The sequence below is a fragment of the Sus scrofa genome, chromosome 10, assembly GCF_054392235.1.
Source record: "Sus scrofa isolate SSC_HxYL_T2T_F1_AM1 chromosome 10, Sscrofa_HxYL_maternal_Yorkshire_Landrace_v2.0, whole genome shotgun sequence".
NCBI classification, from domain to species: Eukaryota; Metazoa; Chordata; class Mammalia; order Artiodactyla; family Suidae; genus Sus; species Sus scrofa.
The window spans coordinates 15,107,008-15,125,402 of NC_139392.1; the positions used below are offsets into that span (position 1 = coordinate 15,107,008).

An 18,395-nucleotide genomic window follows, 5' to 3' on the forward strand; every position below is an offset into this window, starting at 1 on the left:
TCAGGCACCCATCCCTGTGTCAGTAATCCTCACCAAAGGAACAGAACAACTGCACTGTGAAAACGGCCCAGAGGAAGTGAATTGCCCTCAACACTGAGTTCTGAATCCTTGTAGATCAACAATTCATCGGAGTTCCCGTTACGGCTCATCAGTAACAAACCCAACTAGTATCCATGAAGGATGCCAGTACAATCCCTGGCCTGGCTCAGTGGATTAAAGGATCCAGTGTTGCTGCAACTGTGGCAGAGGCCAGTAGCTGCAGCTCTGATTCAACCCCCAGCCTGGGAACTCCCATACACTGCAGGTGAAGCCCTAAAAAGAAGCAAAAAAAAAGAAGAAAAAAAGTAGGTAAAGCTTTTGTTTAGAGGAGGAGGAAACTTAGAAGGTTAGGTAACATGGCTCAGGCTAGCCAGCTTGATCTTCCCAAACCCCAGGAGCCAAGCAGCTTCGTTCCGAGCCCAAGCCCTTGACAGCCCAGCGTGACACCACCCTGCAGTTACCTGGCCCCGAAGAACCTCTGTTTGTTGATGTGTGAAGTCAGGCTACTGGGCTACAGAGCCGTCCAGTCTGGAATCCTGGGGTCTTTAACGGCTCCACCACACACATGGCTGAGCCCCACCCACTCCACTGTCACCTCCCCGCGTGCCAGGGAAAAACAGCTAAGGATGCTACCAACTGTTTCTGCAGCCAGCTCAGGGAAGAAGTCACATGGCTCCGGTCGCATTTGGACCCAGCTGCCCTGAGAGTTAGCCTGACTTTGTAAAAGTCTGCTGGGTAAACTAATAATGCAAGCGAGGGTGCAGGAAGAACTTTAATCTACTTTGCAGAATTATATGGTAAGAAGCCAAACTATTTCTGAGGAGAAAGCACGATAAGCCTGCTTGTGCACAGGAAATCCTAACTGGGGAGACGACAATATTGACGGCGTTCTTATCACGTGCCAGGCACGGGGCTGGTCTTTTCATGAGCTGTCAAGCTTCACATGGGCATGAGCCTCATTGCAGCCAAGACAGCAAAGCAATAGAAGAGAATAAGTAACTTGTCTAAAGCCACAGTCAACTCAAATCCAATGTCTAAATTCAAAGTCCATGACATTTGCATTTGGACTTTACAATGAACATTTCTTTTGAATCAGAACCCTCTCCTAATTAGTGTAACATGTGAAGTTTGCTTTTCTTTGGTTCGTGTATTTCTGTGAAGTTGGTCTATTTAGTTTTGGTGCACCCATAGCTTGCGGAAGTTCTCGGGCTAGGAATTGCACCTGAGCCACAGCAGCGAAAACATACTCCTTAACCCACTGAGCCACCAGGGGAACTCCCCACGCAAATTTTTAAAAGGTAATATCAATTCCACTCCTCCAGGAACTTAGGCAGCAGGCTCCCTCCAGGGTAGGAATGTGGGTGGGAGGAGGGTATCATCTGTAAACCCCTCAAGATATTTCTACATCTAACTGGTCCACAGAGTACTTAAGTCGAAGTCAGAATAGGAACCCTGCGGCGTGGATCTCATTTTAATCACATGTTTAAAAAAAAAAATTTTTGTTTTGTCTTTTTATGGGCACACCTGAGGCATACGGAAGTTCCCAGGCTAGGGGTCAAGTTGAAGCCTCGGCTGTCAGCCTACACCACATCCACGTGGGATCCCAGCCAGGTTTTGACCTGTACCACAGCTCATAGCAGCGCCAGATCCTCAATCCACTGAGCAAGGCCAGGGATTGAACCCACATCCTCATGGATTCTTGTCGGGTTTGTTACTGCTGAGCCACAATGGAAACCGCCCCCCCCCCCGCAAAAATTTTTTTTAAAGTACAGTTGATTTACAATGTTGTGTCCAACCACATATGTTAAAGAGCTGGCTCAGAAGCATATGGTTTTTCCAAACAATGCGACCCTGCAAAGCCCAGTTTAGATCCTCCGCTTGCCGCTGTAGCAAAAGCAGCCAAAACCTGGGCCCAGTGTGCCAACAGGAAAGGAAGGTGGACGGCTGGACGCTGCGAGCTCCTCAAAATGTGGCTCCTCCTCCTCACCAGAAGGATAATGGGTAGCTACTTAGTAAGCCTCCAAGTAAAAGCCAGTCTCCAGGGCCCAGGACGGAGCCCTGGCCTGTCCCTGGGGAGCACGGGGGAGGGACCCCTGTTGGGTCACCAATGTTCTGTGGCCTGTGGAGGAAGTCAGAGAACCTCTAGTTGTCTCAGAGCAGCAGTGGGGAAGAAAAACAGGATTCTTAGTGCCTTTGTGCCTGGAGCAAATTCACTAGCTTCTTAGAGCTGGTTTCCTTATCTATCAGTCTGCCTCCTGGGCTGTTGGAATGGACAGTGGAGATCAAACATTTAAGATACTGTCACTGTGAGGGTTGTGTTGCAGACTACTGCCCTAAGGAACATCAAAGTGCTGGAGGGGTCATTTGGGACAATGCCAGAAACAAAAGAATATGTTACAGTTGTTCTAAACCAAACCACAGCAGTTAAGGCTTGCTGCCTAAGCTGCTGTCTGATGTTTGAGTTTTATGGGTAAAATGCACATGACATAAAATTTACCATCTTGGCTAATGATGGTTACCGTAGTGGCTCAGTGGTTAACGAATCCAACTAGGAACCATGAGGTTGCGGGTTCGATCCCTGGCCTTGCTCAGTGGGTTAAGAATTCGGCGTTGCTGTGAGCTGTGGTGTAGGTCGAAGACATGGCTCGGATCCCATGTTGCTGTGGTGTAGGCCAGCAGCTGTAGCTCCAATTCGACTCTTAGCCTGGGAACTTCCATATGCCATGGGTACGGCCCTAAAAAGCAAAAAAAACAAAAAAAAACAAAAAAAAACAAAAACAACATTGGGAGTATAGTTGATTTACAACATTGTACAAAGGGAATCAGTTTTACATATATATACACGTATCTCCATTCCATTTTCCCATGTGCGCTACTACAGAATACTGAGTACAAAGGCAGGTGTTCATCAGCAAGGGAGCCGCACCCGCCCCAGCCTCAGGCGGGGACAGTTTTCAACACTCTGACTCACTCCCCCTTTGCAGCTGGAGAGACCCACCCCAGGAAGGCCCTGGCAGCTGTCTCCCATCTGCCTGCTCCACAGCCAGAGCTGCAAGGCCCTGGTGGGGCAGCTGCAGCTGTGCTTCCATTACACGCCAACACAGAGGATCCGAAGCTAGATCCCAGAAATTCCGGTGAAACAACTTGGTCTTCTCATCACCTGACAAGATACTTGAAATGGGACTGGAATGGGCACGTGAAAGTTTGCAGAACCCAGCTTCCTGTGCATGTGGATGAGCCCAGGCTGGGCCCTCACCTCACCTCCCACAGGCCTCACTTAGGTCCAGGAAACACACACACACACACACACACTCATATATTTCCAGGTTTCTGCAGCCTCTCCCACCATGGGCTCCTCCTGATCCCCATGAACCCTGGCCGCTCTCCTAAGGCCTCCTCAGACCCCTGCTCGGCCACCTCCTTCTCAACACCCAGGTCCTGCCTCAGATGCCATCTCTCTCTCTTTTATTTATTAATTTTTTTAGGGCCGCACTCATGACGTGTGGAAGTTCCCAGGCTGGGGTCTAACTGGAGCTACAGAGGCCGCCTACACCACAGCCACAGCCACGCCGGGTCTGAGCTGTGACTTTGACCTTTACTGCTGCTCAACAGCAACGCCAGATGCTTTAACCCACTGAGTGAAATCAGAGATTGAACCCACATCCTCATGGATACTAGCCAAGTTCTTAATCCACTAAGCCATGAAGGGAACTCCAAAAAAATTGTTTTAAAGTCCCTTTGAGGCGGATGAGGAAGCTGAGGCATATGTTCACCAACTCCTGTTCCTCTTCGGTTGACGCTTTCTCCTGGGGCCACTTCTAGTCTGCGGGGATGGGGGACAGGGAAAGCCCTTGAGAGACCCAGGAGGGCTTCTGCAAAAGAGGAACTGGGACCTCCAGGGTGGCCAGAGAGGGCTGGGGGGAATGATGGGTCTCTACGCCCCCACTGACGGTCCACGCCCCCCACACACCATTCCCCACTTCATCCCAGGGGTAGGGCTGCTGCTGTGCTGAAGAAGCTCGTTTGCAACTCAGAGGCCCTCGCTGCCACAGGCCCCTCCCAAGTTCCCTAAGTTGGGGGTTGAATTTTTAAAAAATTTTTGGCCCCCCCCCGGGGCATACAGAGTTCCCGGCCAAGGATCATATCCCAGTCGCAGTTGCGACCTACAAGTCAGATCCTTTAACCCCATGTGCCAGGCCGGGGATCAAACCTGTGTCCTGGCTGCTGCAGAGACACTGCTAATCCTGTTGTGCCACAGCAGGAACTGCAAGGGGGGGGTGTTGAATTCTGTCACCCCCAAAAGACATGTTGAAGTCCTAGCTCCCATACCTGGAACCTTATTGGAATAGGGCCACTGTGGGTGAATTAGTCAAGACGAGGTCACACTGAGGCAGGGGGGCCCCCCCGAATCCAAGGTGAGTTATAAGAACAGAGTCCTGGGGAGACAGAGGCGCAGAGGCCACACCCTGTGAGGGTGGAGGGTCCGTGATGCACCTACAGGCTGAGAGGTGCCTGGGCTCCCGGGAGCCAGGAGAGAGTTACGGAACAGACGCGCCCTCCGAGTCCTCAGAAGCAGCCAACCCTGCCCACGCCCAGGATTTCCAGCCTTCAGAGCTGTGCGGGAGCTGCCGCTGAAGCCCCCAGTTTGTGAGACCTTGTACGCCAGCCCATGCAGTCATGTGTTAGTAGGTGTTCTTTTTCTAAAAATCCCCATTGTGGCTCAGCGGAAACAACCGCGATCCCACCCCTAGCCTGGGAACTTCCACATGCCATAGGTGTGGCCCTCAAAATCAAAATAAAAAAAAAAAAAAAAGCTGATCAAGGACAAAAATCACCACCACCCATCTGACCAGAGGAAAACCGAGAGGCGGAAAGTCAACAACTGTTAACGGCGATGGCCTCTGAGAAGCAGGGTTATGGTCGACTTGTATACCCTTCTGCTACTGTTGCGTAAAGCTCTACAAATTCCTTTCGCAGCAGAAAAATAAATGAACAAAGTTATCCACACGTGTACCGAACGGCTCTCCGGCACCTAAGCTGGCCATTCTCCCTGGGCTCCTCCTACTTAATCCATGATTTTGCCAACCCGCAGCGGGTACTTCAGAGCACTCGGTCCTCTGCTCCCTCCCAGAGTCAGCTCCTGTGCCTGTGACTACACGTGGGGTGTTATTTAAAACTTAGATCTTTAAACTGTTCATAATTGCACTTTGTTTCCTGAAAGAAAGGGGTTTTCAGTGGCCAAGACTTGCCCGACTCTGCCTCTCTCTGGCCGTGGGCAGGGTTCTCCCTCTGCAAACGGAGTTGAACAGTCACACCTCCCTCCCAGGGCCACCATGAGCAGTGAGCGAGGAGTTCGACGTGGGAGGGAAGGCGGCTCACAGCCACTGTCCCTCAGTCTGGGGTAATGACCCGTGAGGCCATCAGGAGTGCCAGGACTCTGATGGCTCTGCACTCCCTGTCCCCCGCAGAGGTCAGGGGCCAATGGAGTTTGGGACAGGAGTGACGCCCTGCCCTGGCCTGAAGAGTGAGAAGGACAGAGGCCCAACCAGACCACCGGCTTGGCCTGTTAGGCTGGAAAGTACCTAACAGGCCGAATGTCACTCAGGAAGAGGCTGACCAGGTGTCACTGTGTTTTGTGGTTCTTTTTTTTTTAATTCTTCTTTTTAGGACCTCACTCATAGCATGTGGAAGTTCCTAGGCTAGGGGCTGAATCAGTGCTGCAGCTGCCGGCCTACACCACAGCCACAGCAACACTGGATCTTAAACCCAGTGAGCAAGGCCAGGGCTCGAACCTGCATCCTCATGGATACTAATTGGGTTCTTAACCTGCTGAGCCACAACAAGAACTCCTGTGTTTTGTGGTTCTGATGAAGACGCTGGTAAAATGTTTAGGGACGGTGACCCAGCTGGGAGTAGGTGCCTTTGACTGATGGACATTTAGGTTCTGTGACCTCGTGTGGCAGAGTAAGGAGCCTCGGAGACATGCGTGGCAGGGGCCCAGCATGGTCCGCCAAAGGCCACTTCCTTCTTTCTCACTTCCTGTCCTGACTGGCTATGTAACATAACCACCGACCCGCAGACCCACGCACTGGGCCTTCTCCAGCCCCTTCCCTCCGTCTACGTAGCACTCACCACTTGTTCTACCTGCCGTGTGTGTGCATTAGCACAGCCACACCTGGACTTACTGACTCTGCCCCCTCCCTCCCCAGCTTGAGTGGGAAAAGCCCTGGGGCAGGGACTGGGTTTCGCCCAGAGCTGGACCTTCAGCACCTAGCACCGAACTAGCTCACAGTGGCCAATCAAGAACTATTTGCTGAAGTAATTAATGAAACTTCTCCTCCCACTTACATTCCTGCCTTTCGGTTTTTAATTTCAAGTTACCAGTGGACTATGGACAGCAAACTAGTATATCTATTGTGCCCTGATGCTCATTAAAAAATCAGCAGACTCACCTGAAATGAACTTGACTTCAGTCTGTTATCTGAACCTGTTACAGATCGCAAGTGAAAACGGGTTTAGACTCCTTCAAGTTCTGAGAACTTCCTGTGATAAATCATAATGGAAAAGAATATTAAGAAGAATGCACATATATGTTTATATACATATATATGTATACACACATATAACTGAGTCACTCTATTGTACAGCAGAAATTAACACAACATTGTAAATTACCTACACTTCAATAAAATTTTTTTTTTTTTTTCTTTTTAGGGCCGCACCCACAGCATATGGAGGTTCCCAAGCTAGGGGTCTAATCGGAGCTACAGCTGCCAGCCTATCTATGCCAGAGCCAAAGCAACGCCAGATCTGAGCCGCATCTGAAACCCACACTACAGCTCATGGCAACGCCAGATCCTTTAACCCACTGAGTGAGGCCAGGGATCAAACCTGCAACCTCATGGTTCCTAGTCGGATTCATTTCCACTGCACCACGACAGGAACTCCCCCAATAAAATTTTTAAAAAAGGAATTTCCTTGAGGCATAGCTGGTCTTGTCACTGCAGTGGCTCAGGCCCAATTCCTGGCCTGGGAACTTCCACAAGGTATGGGCAGGGCCAAAAAAAGTTTTGAGATCTAAGGTAAGTCTATCTGGAAGTCTGCCTTTTTCCCAGCTTTGTTCCACGCCAAGCAGTGGTAAGGAGGGTTCTTGGCACTTGTCCCTTGCGCCCTAATCACGCCATGTTCCCAAGCCCAGCCCAGCCCAGCTGCTCAGCTTCAGGTGCCTCTTGTGCTCTCTTGCAGGGGCATGGAGGGCTGGAAGGAGCCTGTAAAGTTCCACCAGAGCACATTTTAATTGTCATGTGTCAGCTCACCCAACAGCCAGCTGCCGGACTTGGCTGCAGCAGAAGGGAGGGAAGGAGAGGGGGAGGTGTGCCACCAAAGGCGCCACCTGGTTAGTAACTCTGCAGACTTCACCTTGAGAACGAGGGAGGCCAGCGTGGCTGGACGGCACGTGTTCTCCAAGGTGGCCTCATTACTCAGCGAGTCAAGGGTGGCAGGAAGCCAGTATTGACAGATCTGCTTTTGCTTTCTGTTTTTTTAAACATGGCTGAGGCTTTACCTGGTCATGTAATTTACCTCAATACAGCATGGAATATAGTCAAGAATATCATAATAATTTCGTGTGGTGACAGAGGCTTACTAGACATTGTGGTGATCAATTTGTGATGTTTCTTTCTTTCTTTTCTTTCTTTTTTTTTTTTTGTCTTTTTAGGGCTGAACCTGTGGCACACGGAGGTTCCCAGGCTAGAGATCTAATCGGAGCTGTGGCTGCTGGCCTACACCACAGCCACAGCAACACGGGATCCAAGCCACGTCTGTGACCTACACCACAGCTCACGGCAATGCCGGATCCTTAACCCACTGAGCGAGGTCAGGGATTGAACCCGCAACCTCATGGTTCCTAGTTGGATTCGTTAACCACTGAGCCACAACGGGAACTCCAATCTGTGATGTTTCCAAGTGCCAAAGCACTATGTCATATACCTGAAATAATGTACTACTTTATGTTAACTATAATTCAATTTTTTTAAAAAATCACTTGCGGAGATTTAACAAGCCATAGCTTCCCAAGGGCCTCTAATTCAACAGGTCTGCAGTGAGGCCATTTTTTTTTTTTTTTTCTTTTTTTGGCCACATCCGCAGCATATAATGGAAGTTCCTGGGTCCGGGATTGAATCCCAGCCGACTCTGAGACCTACAAACACCACAGCTGCAGCAATGCTGGATCCTTAACCCACTGTGCTGGGCCAGAAGATTGAACCTGCACCTCCAAGGAAGCAAGCCCGATCATTAACCCACTGCGCCACAGTGGGAACTCCAGGTAGCATATTTTTTTTAAAGTCTCAGTTGATTCTTGCATCCTCCTGAGTTGAGACATGGACAGGATTGAAAGGCCTTGTATAGCATTCAAGATTCAAAAGCCTTGAAAAGAAGATAACTGAGGTGGATGTAATATTTTGCAAAATAAAACTCAAATGACCTCAAGTCCTCTGAAATGTGGAGACAAATCCATTGTTTTCTACAATTCAATGGGATCTGAAAAACACAATGCAACGCTGGCTTCTGATTACACCTGAAGGAGAAGGATGTGAGCATTCTTTAACCTCTGCAGTCAAATATTTGCCCCTTTTCTTAAAATCCTTTAATCCCAAGGCTGGACGATAAAATAGCTATTTCTTCACTTCCACCCTATCCATTTGAAAATCACTACCTAAAATATACATGGATTAGGGAGGTCCCGTTGAGGCACAGTGGAAACGAATCCACTAGTATCCACGAGGACCAGGGTTCGATCCCTGGTCTCGCCCAGTAGATTAAGGATCTGGTGTTGCCATGGGCTGGGCTGTGGCTGCAGATGCAGCTTGGCTCCTGCGTTGCTATGGCTGTGGCATAGGCCAGTAGCTACAGCTCCAATTCAACCCCTAGCCTGGGAACTTCCGTATGCCACAGGTGTGGCCCTAAAAAGCAAAATAAAATAAAATAAAGTAAAATAAAATGAAAATACTCTTCGTATCAGTTTTGATGTATTAGTAAGATACAGTTTACAAGCCCATCTTCTTCTTCTTCCCCCACCCCATGTCACCAGCAATAAAAACAAAGCCTGTGACATTATGTGTTAAAGCACGGGTGCTCAAAGCTGTGCTGTGCAAGATGCCAAATTCACACTACACAAATAATTTCAACTTTAGTGAATGAACCTAAGCTACAAACTGAAGCTAGCAATAAGGGTTAGAGGATCTGCTGCTTCAACATCTAAGTTTTACGTGAGCTGAGAATAATGAAGGAGGCAACCAAGAACAAAGCAGACATGGAGCAGATGCTCAAAATTTGGTTGAGGAGTATTTCGTCATAGCGCAGTGGTTAACGAATCTGACTAGGAACCATGAGGTTGCAGGTTCGATCCCTGGCCTCGCTCAGTGGGTTAAGGATCCGGGGTTGCCATGAGCTGTGTGTGGTGTAGGTTGCAGATGCGGTTCGGATCCCCCATGGCTCTGGCATAGGCCGACAGTAACAGCTCCGATTAGACCCCTAGCCTGGGAACCTCCATATGCCAAGGGAGCGGCCCTAGAAGAGACAAAAAAAAAAAAGTTGGTTGAATTAATTTGCTTCTGATCCCCTTTTCAGAAAGGGCTTTTTATACTTGAAAAAGAGACTAAAGACTTCCTTACACATATGAGCTGCAAAGCAACATTTCTACAGCTTCCTGAACTAAGCTTTCCCTCACCCAGTCTCCCCACTTCTAAAGGCTTGTGAAACTCATTTAGCTTTCTGCAATATTAGTTTTGAGAAAGTTCAAGTCAGCAGAACTTCCTAGTGTCTGTAATGAAGACCCATTGTCCACAGTCAGCCAGAGTAGGAGAGCAGGTTTTCCTGTCTGGGCAAAGAAGGTAATTAGAATTTTTGTTGTAATAAATATATATATTCTCCTCCTTAAAGCTTTCTGCTTCAGAGAATGCTTGTGTGGGCCAACCTCTTAGAAACAGTTTCTTTCCTTTTTTTTTTTTTTTTTTTTTAGTGTATTATTATTATTTTTTTTTTTTATAGCCACACCTGCGGCATATGGAAGTTCCCAGGCTAGGGGATGAATCAGAGCTGTAGCTGTCAGCCTACGCCACGGCCATAGCCGCATCTGATCCAAGCTGCATCTGCAACCCACGCAGCTCACAGGAACACCGGATCCTTAACCTACTGAGTGAGGCCAGGAACCAAACCCGTGTCCTCACGGACACTATGCTGGGATCTTAACTCACTGAGCCACAATGGGAACTCCAGAAATGGTTTGAGTGCCTTGAGCACACTCAGTGCCTCCTTAATCACAGAGAAGTATTGCTTACAGGACTTCTGACGGGCAATTTTTTTTTCAATACTAGAGCAATAAACCCTGATTCCAGAGAGCCATGAGCCAGGAAGTCCCAGTGTGGTAGATTCTTGGGGTGGAAACATCAAATCTCCCCAATGTTGACTGTGCCTTGAGTCATAGAGTAAAGTGAGTCCATTATACAATTAAAAGCTACTTTAGGGAGCTCCTGTGGAGGCTCAGTGGGTTAAGAACCCAACTAGTACCCAGAGGGATGCAGGTTCAATCCCTGGCCTTGCTCAGTGGCTTAAGGATCCAACACTGCTGTGAGCTGTGGGGTAGGTCACAGATGCAGTTTGGATCCCATGTTGCAGTGGCTGTGGTGTAGGCCAGCAGCTATAGCTCTGACTCGACCCCTAGCCAGGGAACTTCCATATACCCGCAAGTGCAGCCCTAAAAAGAAAAAAAAAAAAAAAAAAGAAGGCTGCAATGTGAAAGAACACAGTGTTTCCCTGGAAAAGCAATAAATCCATTTGTGGGAAAAGGGGCAGGACAGGGGCCAAAGGTGAATCGATGTCATATTACAAAGGTCCACACATAATCAGAACAATGAGTTTAGGCCATAGGAGGATGCAACGGTGAGCAGTGACATGACTAATCAGTGTCTCTGAAAGGCAACTCTGGCTCTAGTGTCTAAGACACAGGAACAGGAGATTAATTAAGAGGCCAAAATAAATATAGGAAAGGTGATGACAGCTTGAACTAGATCAGTGTCTGTGAGAACAAACATCTCTAAATAAAAAACAATGACCACTGATCAGAAGATCTGAAGACGACTTCAAGCTTTCTTGAAGAGGATCATGGGAGGAAGAACAGGTGCTTGTACAGAAGGTGAAGGGAAACTAAGGAGCTGTGGAGTTTCTCCAACTTGAGACTTAACCGTGGTCTTGAAAAATACAACGTCCTTGGCTGTGATGTAACCAGGGCTTTTTATCTCCACTCTTAGGAGTTCTTTGGAACAAACTTTGCCAAGCTCCTCCTTCTGTCCCCCTCTCTGGAGCAAGGCTTACCAGGTAGTAGAACCAGACTGCACTGCCAAGAAGCTAAGGAAACATTCCAGAAGGCAGTTATTTGTCCAGACAACCTGGATGGCTGCAGCATCTTTGAAGCTCACATTCTCCCAGGAGTAGAGAACAATCTTTGTGTTGGGCTTATTTATTTATTTATTTTGTCTTTTTGTCTTTTTTTCTAGGGCCGCGCCTGCGGCATATGGAGGTTCTCAGGCTAGGGGTCAAATCGGAGCTGTAGCCACCAGCCTATGCCACAGCCACAGCAACGCGGGATCCAAGCCGCATCTGCGACCTAGACCACAGCTCACAGGAATGCCACATCCTTAATCCACTGAGTGAGTCCAGGGATCAAACCTGCATCCTCATGGATACGAGTCAGATTTGTTAAACACTGAGCCATAACTCATTCAAAATCTTTTGACATGAACATACTTAGAGAAAAGAGCTATGGTAAGCATATGACACAATGAATCCTGACAAAGAAAATGGGCATGTTGTCTTCACCAGCACAAGGAGGGTGTGGCCGGCATCGCGAGTTCCCCAGTATGAGCTCCTTCCAGGCACTGCCCTATAAGAGGAACCATCAACTGGACTTTCAATGGCATCAACAGGTGCCTTTCTGCATTTCCTTCATTAAGAAGAATCACACAAGGTGACTTCAGGTCTGGCTGCTTCCCCTCGGCATCCGTGAGAATCACCCATTTGCTGTGTGATGTCCGTCACTGCCGTGGAGTGTTCTAGTACATGAAAACACCATGTTTATCCACCCTACTGTTGATGGATATTTGAGTGGTTTCCAGTTGGCCAATGATGAATTTTGCTTCTATTTTGGCGTATGCATTTCTGTTGGATGTATATGCTGGAGTGGAACTGCTGGGATATAGGCTATTGGTGTGTCCCTTTATCTTTTTTTCATATGACAAAGTGAGATTTCTATTACCAAGTGAATCAGCACTTTTAGTCCTCATGTGGAGGGAAGGTCTAGGCACAGCCAGCAGCCTAATTCTGACAGTCCTGTTGTTGAAGATGTTTCGTTTACCTTTGTTAAGTGCTTTCTTCGATCCAGGCACTGCGCTGGTTGCTAAGAAAATGAGATGAGCAGGACTCCTTCCTCATGAAACTTAGCGGGAGACCCAAAGTCAGCCAAAAGCCACGCCTGCACATTTAACTAAATATTCTTTCTTTTTTTTTTTTTTTAGGGCTGCACTGCCGGCATATGGAGGTTCCCAGGCTAGGGGTCGAATCGGAGCTCTAGCCACTGGCCTACACCACAGCCACAGCAATACCAGACCCAAGCTGTGTCTGCTACCTACACACAGCTCATGGCAGTGCCGGATCCTTAACCCACTGAGCAAGGCCAGGGATCGAACCCACAACCTCATGGTTCCTAGTCGGATTTGTTATCCCTGCACCACAAAGGGAACTCCTGAATATTCTTGTTTTTCTTTTTAGGGCTGCACCTGCGGCATATGGAGGTTCCCGGGCTAGGGATCAAATCAGAGCTGCAGCTACCAGCCTATGCCACAGCTCACAGCAACACCAGAGATCGAACCTGCATCCTCATGGATGCTAGTCGGGTTTTTAACCCGATGAGTTACAACAGGAACTCCATAACCGAATATTTTTGTTTGTACTGATTGTGTAAATATAAGTTCAAAATAAAAGATGCTGACACCAGTGATAAGCACAGATCTCACAGGCCTAAAGCAGTTAACAATGTGGGACACCACTGCATCCCAAGTCTTGTGGCCTCTCAGCTCTGGAATGTGAGCTGTGCCCAAAACACACCCAAGTCCACTCAGTTCCTGAGTTCAGGCAGTGAGAGCTTCAACAGTGACAGTGACTGGAGATAGTATCCAACATGTAATTTGCAGGAGGGTGCCTCTTTTTTTTTCTTTTTCTTTTAAGGGATGGATGAGCTTCACGTTCCATGTGATTTTTCTTTATATTTTTTTAGGGCCGCACCCACAGCATATGGAAGTTCCCAGGCTAGGGGTCGTATAGGAGCTACAGCTGCCAGCCTACACCACAGCCACAGCAATGTGGGATCCAAGCCATGCCTGTGACCTACACTGCAGCTCATAGCAATGCCAGATCCTTAACCCACTGAGAGGGGCCAGGGATTGAACCCAAGTCCTCACAGATACTAGTGGGGTTCTTAAACCGGCCAGCCACAACGGGAACTCCAAAACTATTTATGGCTTTTTGAGGACATTCTCAGACTCTGCTTACAGGCTAAGAAGCACGAGTTCAGTGTAGGCTGACCTCAGTTAACGATGGGTTTGAAGTGTAAGTTACTCCTTTTTCCTTTTCTTTTTGACTGCATCTGCAGCATACAGAAATTCCTGGGCCAGGGATTGAAACTGCTCCCAGCATGGACCTGGAGGCACAGCAGTGATAGCGCCTTAGCAATAGGAGACCTCCATCAGTACGGAGGGTCCTAGGCTAGGGGTCCAATCAGAGCTACAGCTGCTGGCCTACGCCACAGCCACAGCAACGCCAGATCCGAGCCAGTCTGCGACCTGCACCACAGCTCCCGGCAGCGCCGGATCCTTAACCCACTGAGCAAGGTTCCTAGTCGCTCATGGTTCTAGTTGGATTCATTTCCACTGCACCACAACAGGAACTCTCAATTGGCTTCTTTTTAAGGATGTGACCAGAAGCTGCACCCATCATTTGTGTTCCCACTACACCAGCCAGAACCTGGCTGCTCTCCTGGAAGCAAGAGCCCTTCCTACTTGAAGGAAGAAAGGAAGAATGGATATGATGGGGACACCTAGCAAATTAGGCAAGAGCTTCTGAGATGATTCACTATCGTGTGATCAGTACAAAGTATTTAATGAAACTTCTGAATCTTTCATGATATTCGAACAGAGGATATAACTCTGGATGTTTCTGAACACAGGACTGGATCTTTTTCATAGGAGAAAGAAAAGCTGGACAGTTGTAGACCAGATTTCAGACTGTTCTATACATATATGCAGGCGACTTTGAACAAGCTCCGAGCTTTATTCTTTTGGATAAAATGGGGATGCCATCTGACCCCCGAGGAATAGGGAATGTGAGTTGGGAGGATTAAGGAGAGCACACGACAGTGTTTAGCACTCAGACATGTGCTCAGAACATGTTCTCTTTCCTTCAGAGGTGCTGCCAATAACCACTGGGACACTAGCTGGCTAGCTTTCTGCCCAGTACCTGCCTGCTGTCCAGCCTACATTACGACTGATTTGCAAAGCTGATGGACCTGCAGCCTGTCTGATCTCCGATGCGATTGACATTTTATGTTTAGACTAAGCTAAACTGCCAGAAACTTGGGTACTTAGACCTAATTGTCAAGAAAATCTTTGCCTTCTCTTATAACCTGGCAAAGGTACACAGAGGCCAGCCTGAAGGGGCTCCCAACACAACTATCATAATCTGAGACAATTTGAACATCATATAATGAAAGTAGTGCGGCGGTACAACGGGATCGGCGACATCTTGGGAGCGCTGGGACACGAGTTCAATACCCAGCCCCGCACAGTAAGTTAAGGATCTGGTGTTGCCACAGCTGTGACTTAAGTGGCAGTTGTGGCTTGGATCTGGGAACTGATCCCTATGCCTCGGTGTGGCCAAACAAAACAAAACGTGTGTGTGTGTGTGTGTGTGTGTGTGTGTGTGTGTAATGATACATGGAGAAAATAGTAGTACCTGAGTTTGATGAGGAATGAAATATTTACATCGTTTCCAAGTACCTCCCCATGAAACAGAAATGAATTACAAAGGAAAGGAGAAAGTTCACAGTGCAAGAAGCTTGGCAGAACCACCTTAACCAAGTGACCGGAGCGAACATCATCGGTAGTGGAGTCACTGGAAACTGCACACCCGACAGGATGGAGAAGAGCGTCACTTCACGGGAGTCCTGCCGAAGACGCCCAACCTGCCTCCAGCCGTGAGGAAGCACCAGACAAATCCACGTGCAGGGCCCTGTACAAAGTCACTGGCCCGTGACCTTCAAAAGTGTCAAAGGTCAAGACAGGAGCTATTCCAGACTTTTAAGGAAACTAAAGAGAAACAGCAACTAGTTGTGACAGCTAATTCTAAACTAGATCCTTTTGATTTAAAGGACATTGCTGGGACAACTGGGGAGACCCGACTGGAACCTGAGGATTAGAAAACAGCAAAGTATCACCACTGATCACTGACCTTGATGGTCGGCTATGGAGGGGGGTATCCTGGTGTGTAAATATACATTAAAGTATTTGCGGGTAGGAGTTCCTATTGTGGCGCAGTGGTTAATGAATCCGACTAGGAACCACGAGGTTGCAGGTTCGATCCCTGGCCTTGCTCAGTGGGTTATGGATCCGGCGTTGCTGCGAGCCGTGGTGTAGGTCGCAGACGCAGCTCGGATCCCGCGTTGCTGTGGCTCTGGTATAGAATGGAGGCTACAGCTCCAATTAGACCCCTAGCCTAGGAACCCCATATGCCACGGGAGCAGCCCTAGAAAAGGTAAAAAGACAAAAATAAAAAACAAACAAAAAAACAGTACTTGGGGTAGGAGTTCCTGCTGTGGCTCAGAGGTAACGAACCTGACTAGTATCCATAAGGATGTGGGTTCAATCCCTGGCCTGGCTCAGTGGGTTAAGGATCCAGCATTGCTATGAGCTGTGGTGTAGGTCACAGACAAAGCTCAGATCTGGCGTTGCTGTGGCTGTGGTATAGGCTGGCAGCTGCACCTCTGATTCAACCCCTAGCCTGGGAACCTCTATATGCCGAACCTGCAGCCCTTAAAAAAAAAAAAAGTATTTGAGCGGTAACGTGGCATCAGATGGTTCAGGGAAGAAAAAGTCCTTTTCACTGTAAGTGCAACTTTTCCGTAGTAGCTGAGGTTGTTTCAAAATAAACATTTTATTTTAAAAAAAGGTACTGGTTATTTTATTTTGATGGTTTAAAATTTTTTCCTTTTCTTAAACAGGAGGTAGGGTGTTTCCAGACAAGGTTGGCCAGATGGGAAGAATGTTCAGCTCTGACATGGCTTCATTAATTTGAGGGAAAACTCTTCCGTGAGACCACATCTGTGTCAAGGTGAAAGTGGGACAGCTCCGAGCACATGGGCTTCTCTGGCAGCTGGATGCACTGGACTCCTCCCAGGCCCGCTGCTGGAGAAGTCACCGGCTGAGGGACCACTGCAGAGCCTCATACATGGCTTGATCCTGAGAGGAGGGGAGAGGGCAGAATACAGAGCTGATTACGGTCTGAGACAGGCTGAGCTGTGTTCTTCCAAGTTCGTCTGCTGAGCCTCAGAGTGTGACTAAATTTGAGACAGGGTCTTCAAAGTGTGCCTCCCACTCGGAAGCCCCCACCCCTGGATCTCTGCCACTGCCCCCGCCCCGCCACCTGTTTCTTCTGTGAGTCTGCTTCTTTTTTGTTATATCCACCAGGCGGTTGTACTTTTTAGATTCGAGTTGCTTTTCTTTTATTACGATAAATTGAGAATGTCTCTGTATGTTTAACAAGCTCATTTCCTTTTATGTGAAGGGCTTGTTCATATTTGTCCATTTTCCTACTAGGATACTGGTCTTTTCCCTATCAATTTCTTTTTTTTTCTTTTTTTTTTATTACTCAAATGAATTTATCACATCTGTAGCTGTAAAATGATCATCACAGTCCAATTTCACAGGATTTCCATCCCACAGCCCAAGCACATCCCCCCGCCCCCTTCTTATCAATTTCTAGTCATTCTTCATGTATGCAACAGATTAGCCCTTTGTAACATAAACTGCAAATATTTTCCCTATTTCATCATTTGTCCTTTGACAAAATGTTTTAAGGCAAAAATTTTAATTGCATTTTAAAAAATTATTATTATCATTATTATTTTGGCCACGCCTCTAGAGTGTGGAAGTTCCCAAGCCAGGGATCAAACCTGTACCACTGCAGTTACAATGCTGGAGTCTTACCCTGATGTGCCATAAGAAATATCCAAAAATTTTTATTTTTATTTGTTTTCCTTGTACGGCTGTACCTGCAGCAAATGGAAATTCCCAGGCCAGGATTCAAATCGGAGTTAGAGCTGCCAGCCTTGGTCACAGCCACAGCAACATGGAATCCGAGCTGCATCTGTGACCTATACCACAGCTCAGGGCAGATGCCTGACCCACTGAGCAAGGCCGAGGAGATGGAACCTACATCCTCATGGATGCTAGCTGGATTTGCTTCCTCTGCGCCACAATGGGGACTCCCAGAAATTTTTATGTATTAGATTCTTCAGGCTTTTCACTTACAGTGCCTGGGTTTTATGTTGAGAGTAAAAAAGGAACTCCCTACATGAGGTTATAGACAAATCTCCTTCTTTTCTTCTATTTCGATAGTTTTACATTTAAATGTTTGATTCATTTGTAATTTTACCCTGGTATACACAGCATGAAGTATGAGTTCAACTTTACTCTTTTGAAATGGCTTCTCAGTGGTCCCAATATTAATCACTGATTACTCTTCCTTCTGTCACGGATGTGGGGAACATTATATATATTATGTAATTTTAATATAAAGTATGTATTATATTAGGTGCCATTCCTGAATTTTATATTCTGTTCCATTTGTCATTTCATGTGTGTACTGCAGTGTTTTCCTTATTGAGGCTTTTGAAAAATACATTAGTACTTTTTAAAGCCCCACTCCCAGCTTGATCTTTTTGGGGGGTATTTTCTTGGCTATTCCAGTTTGCTTATTTTCAACATAAATTTTAGATTGTTCCTGTCTGATTTCCAAAACAAAACAAGTTCTCTTGTGGCACAATGGGATCTGGTGTTGTCACTGAAGCAGCTCAGGTTGCTGCTGTGGCGCAGGTTCAATCTCTGTCCCAGAAATGTGCACATGCCATGGGTCCGGCCAAGAAAAAAACAAACAAGCAAGCAAAAGTTAGAATAAAAAAACAGGGAGTTCCCATTGTGGCACAGCAGAAACAAATCTGACTAGTATCCACGAGGATGCGGAGCACAAAC

At 47.5% G+C, this 18,395-nt stretch overlaps 1 protein-coding gene across 37 annotated transcripts in view; it reads right to left on the reverse strand.

Annotated features, from left to right (window-relative positions):
- Positions 1-18,395, reverse strand: part of NVL (nuclear VCP like) — a 129,833-nt gene that overhangs the window by 31,145 nt on the left and 80,293 nt on the right. For 30 of the 37 annotated variants that reach the window (XR_014817428.1, XR_014817425.1, XR_014817424.1 and 27 more), the window contains one exon: positions 6,492-6,582. Coding sequence is in view for 6 of the 37 variants with exons in the window: in XM_021064379.2 (XP_020920038.2) it covers positions 16,560-16,604 (45 nt within the window). In the remaining 31 variants the exon portion in view is untranslated. Of the gene's footprint in view, positions 1-1,171; positions 6,583-16,280; positions 16,605-18,395 lie in introns of those variants that run through there. The other 7 variants (XM_021064380.2, XM_084979201.1, XM_084979203.1 and 4 more) reach the window with 3 other exon arrangements.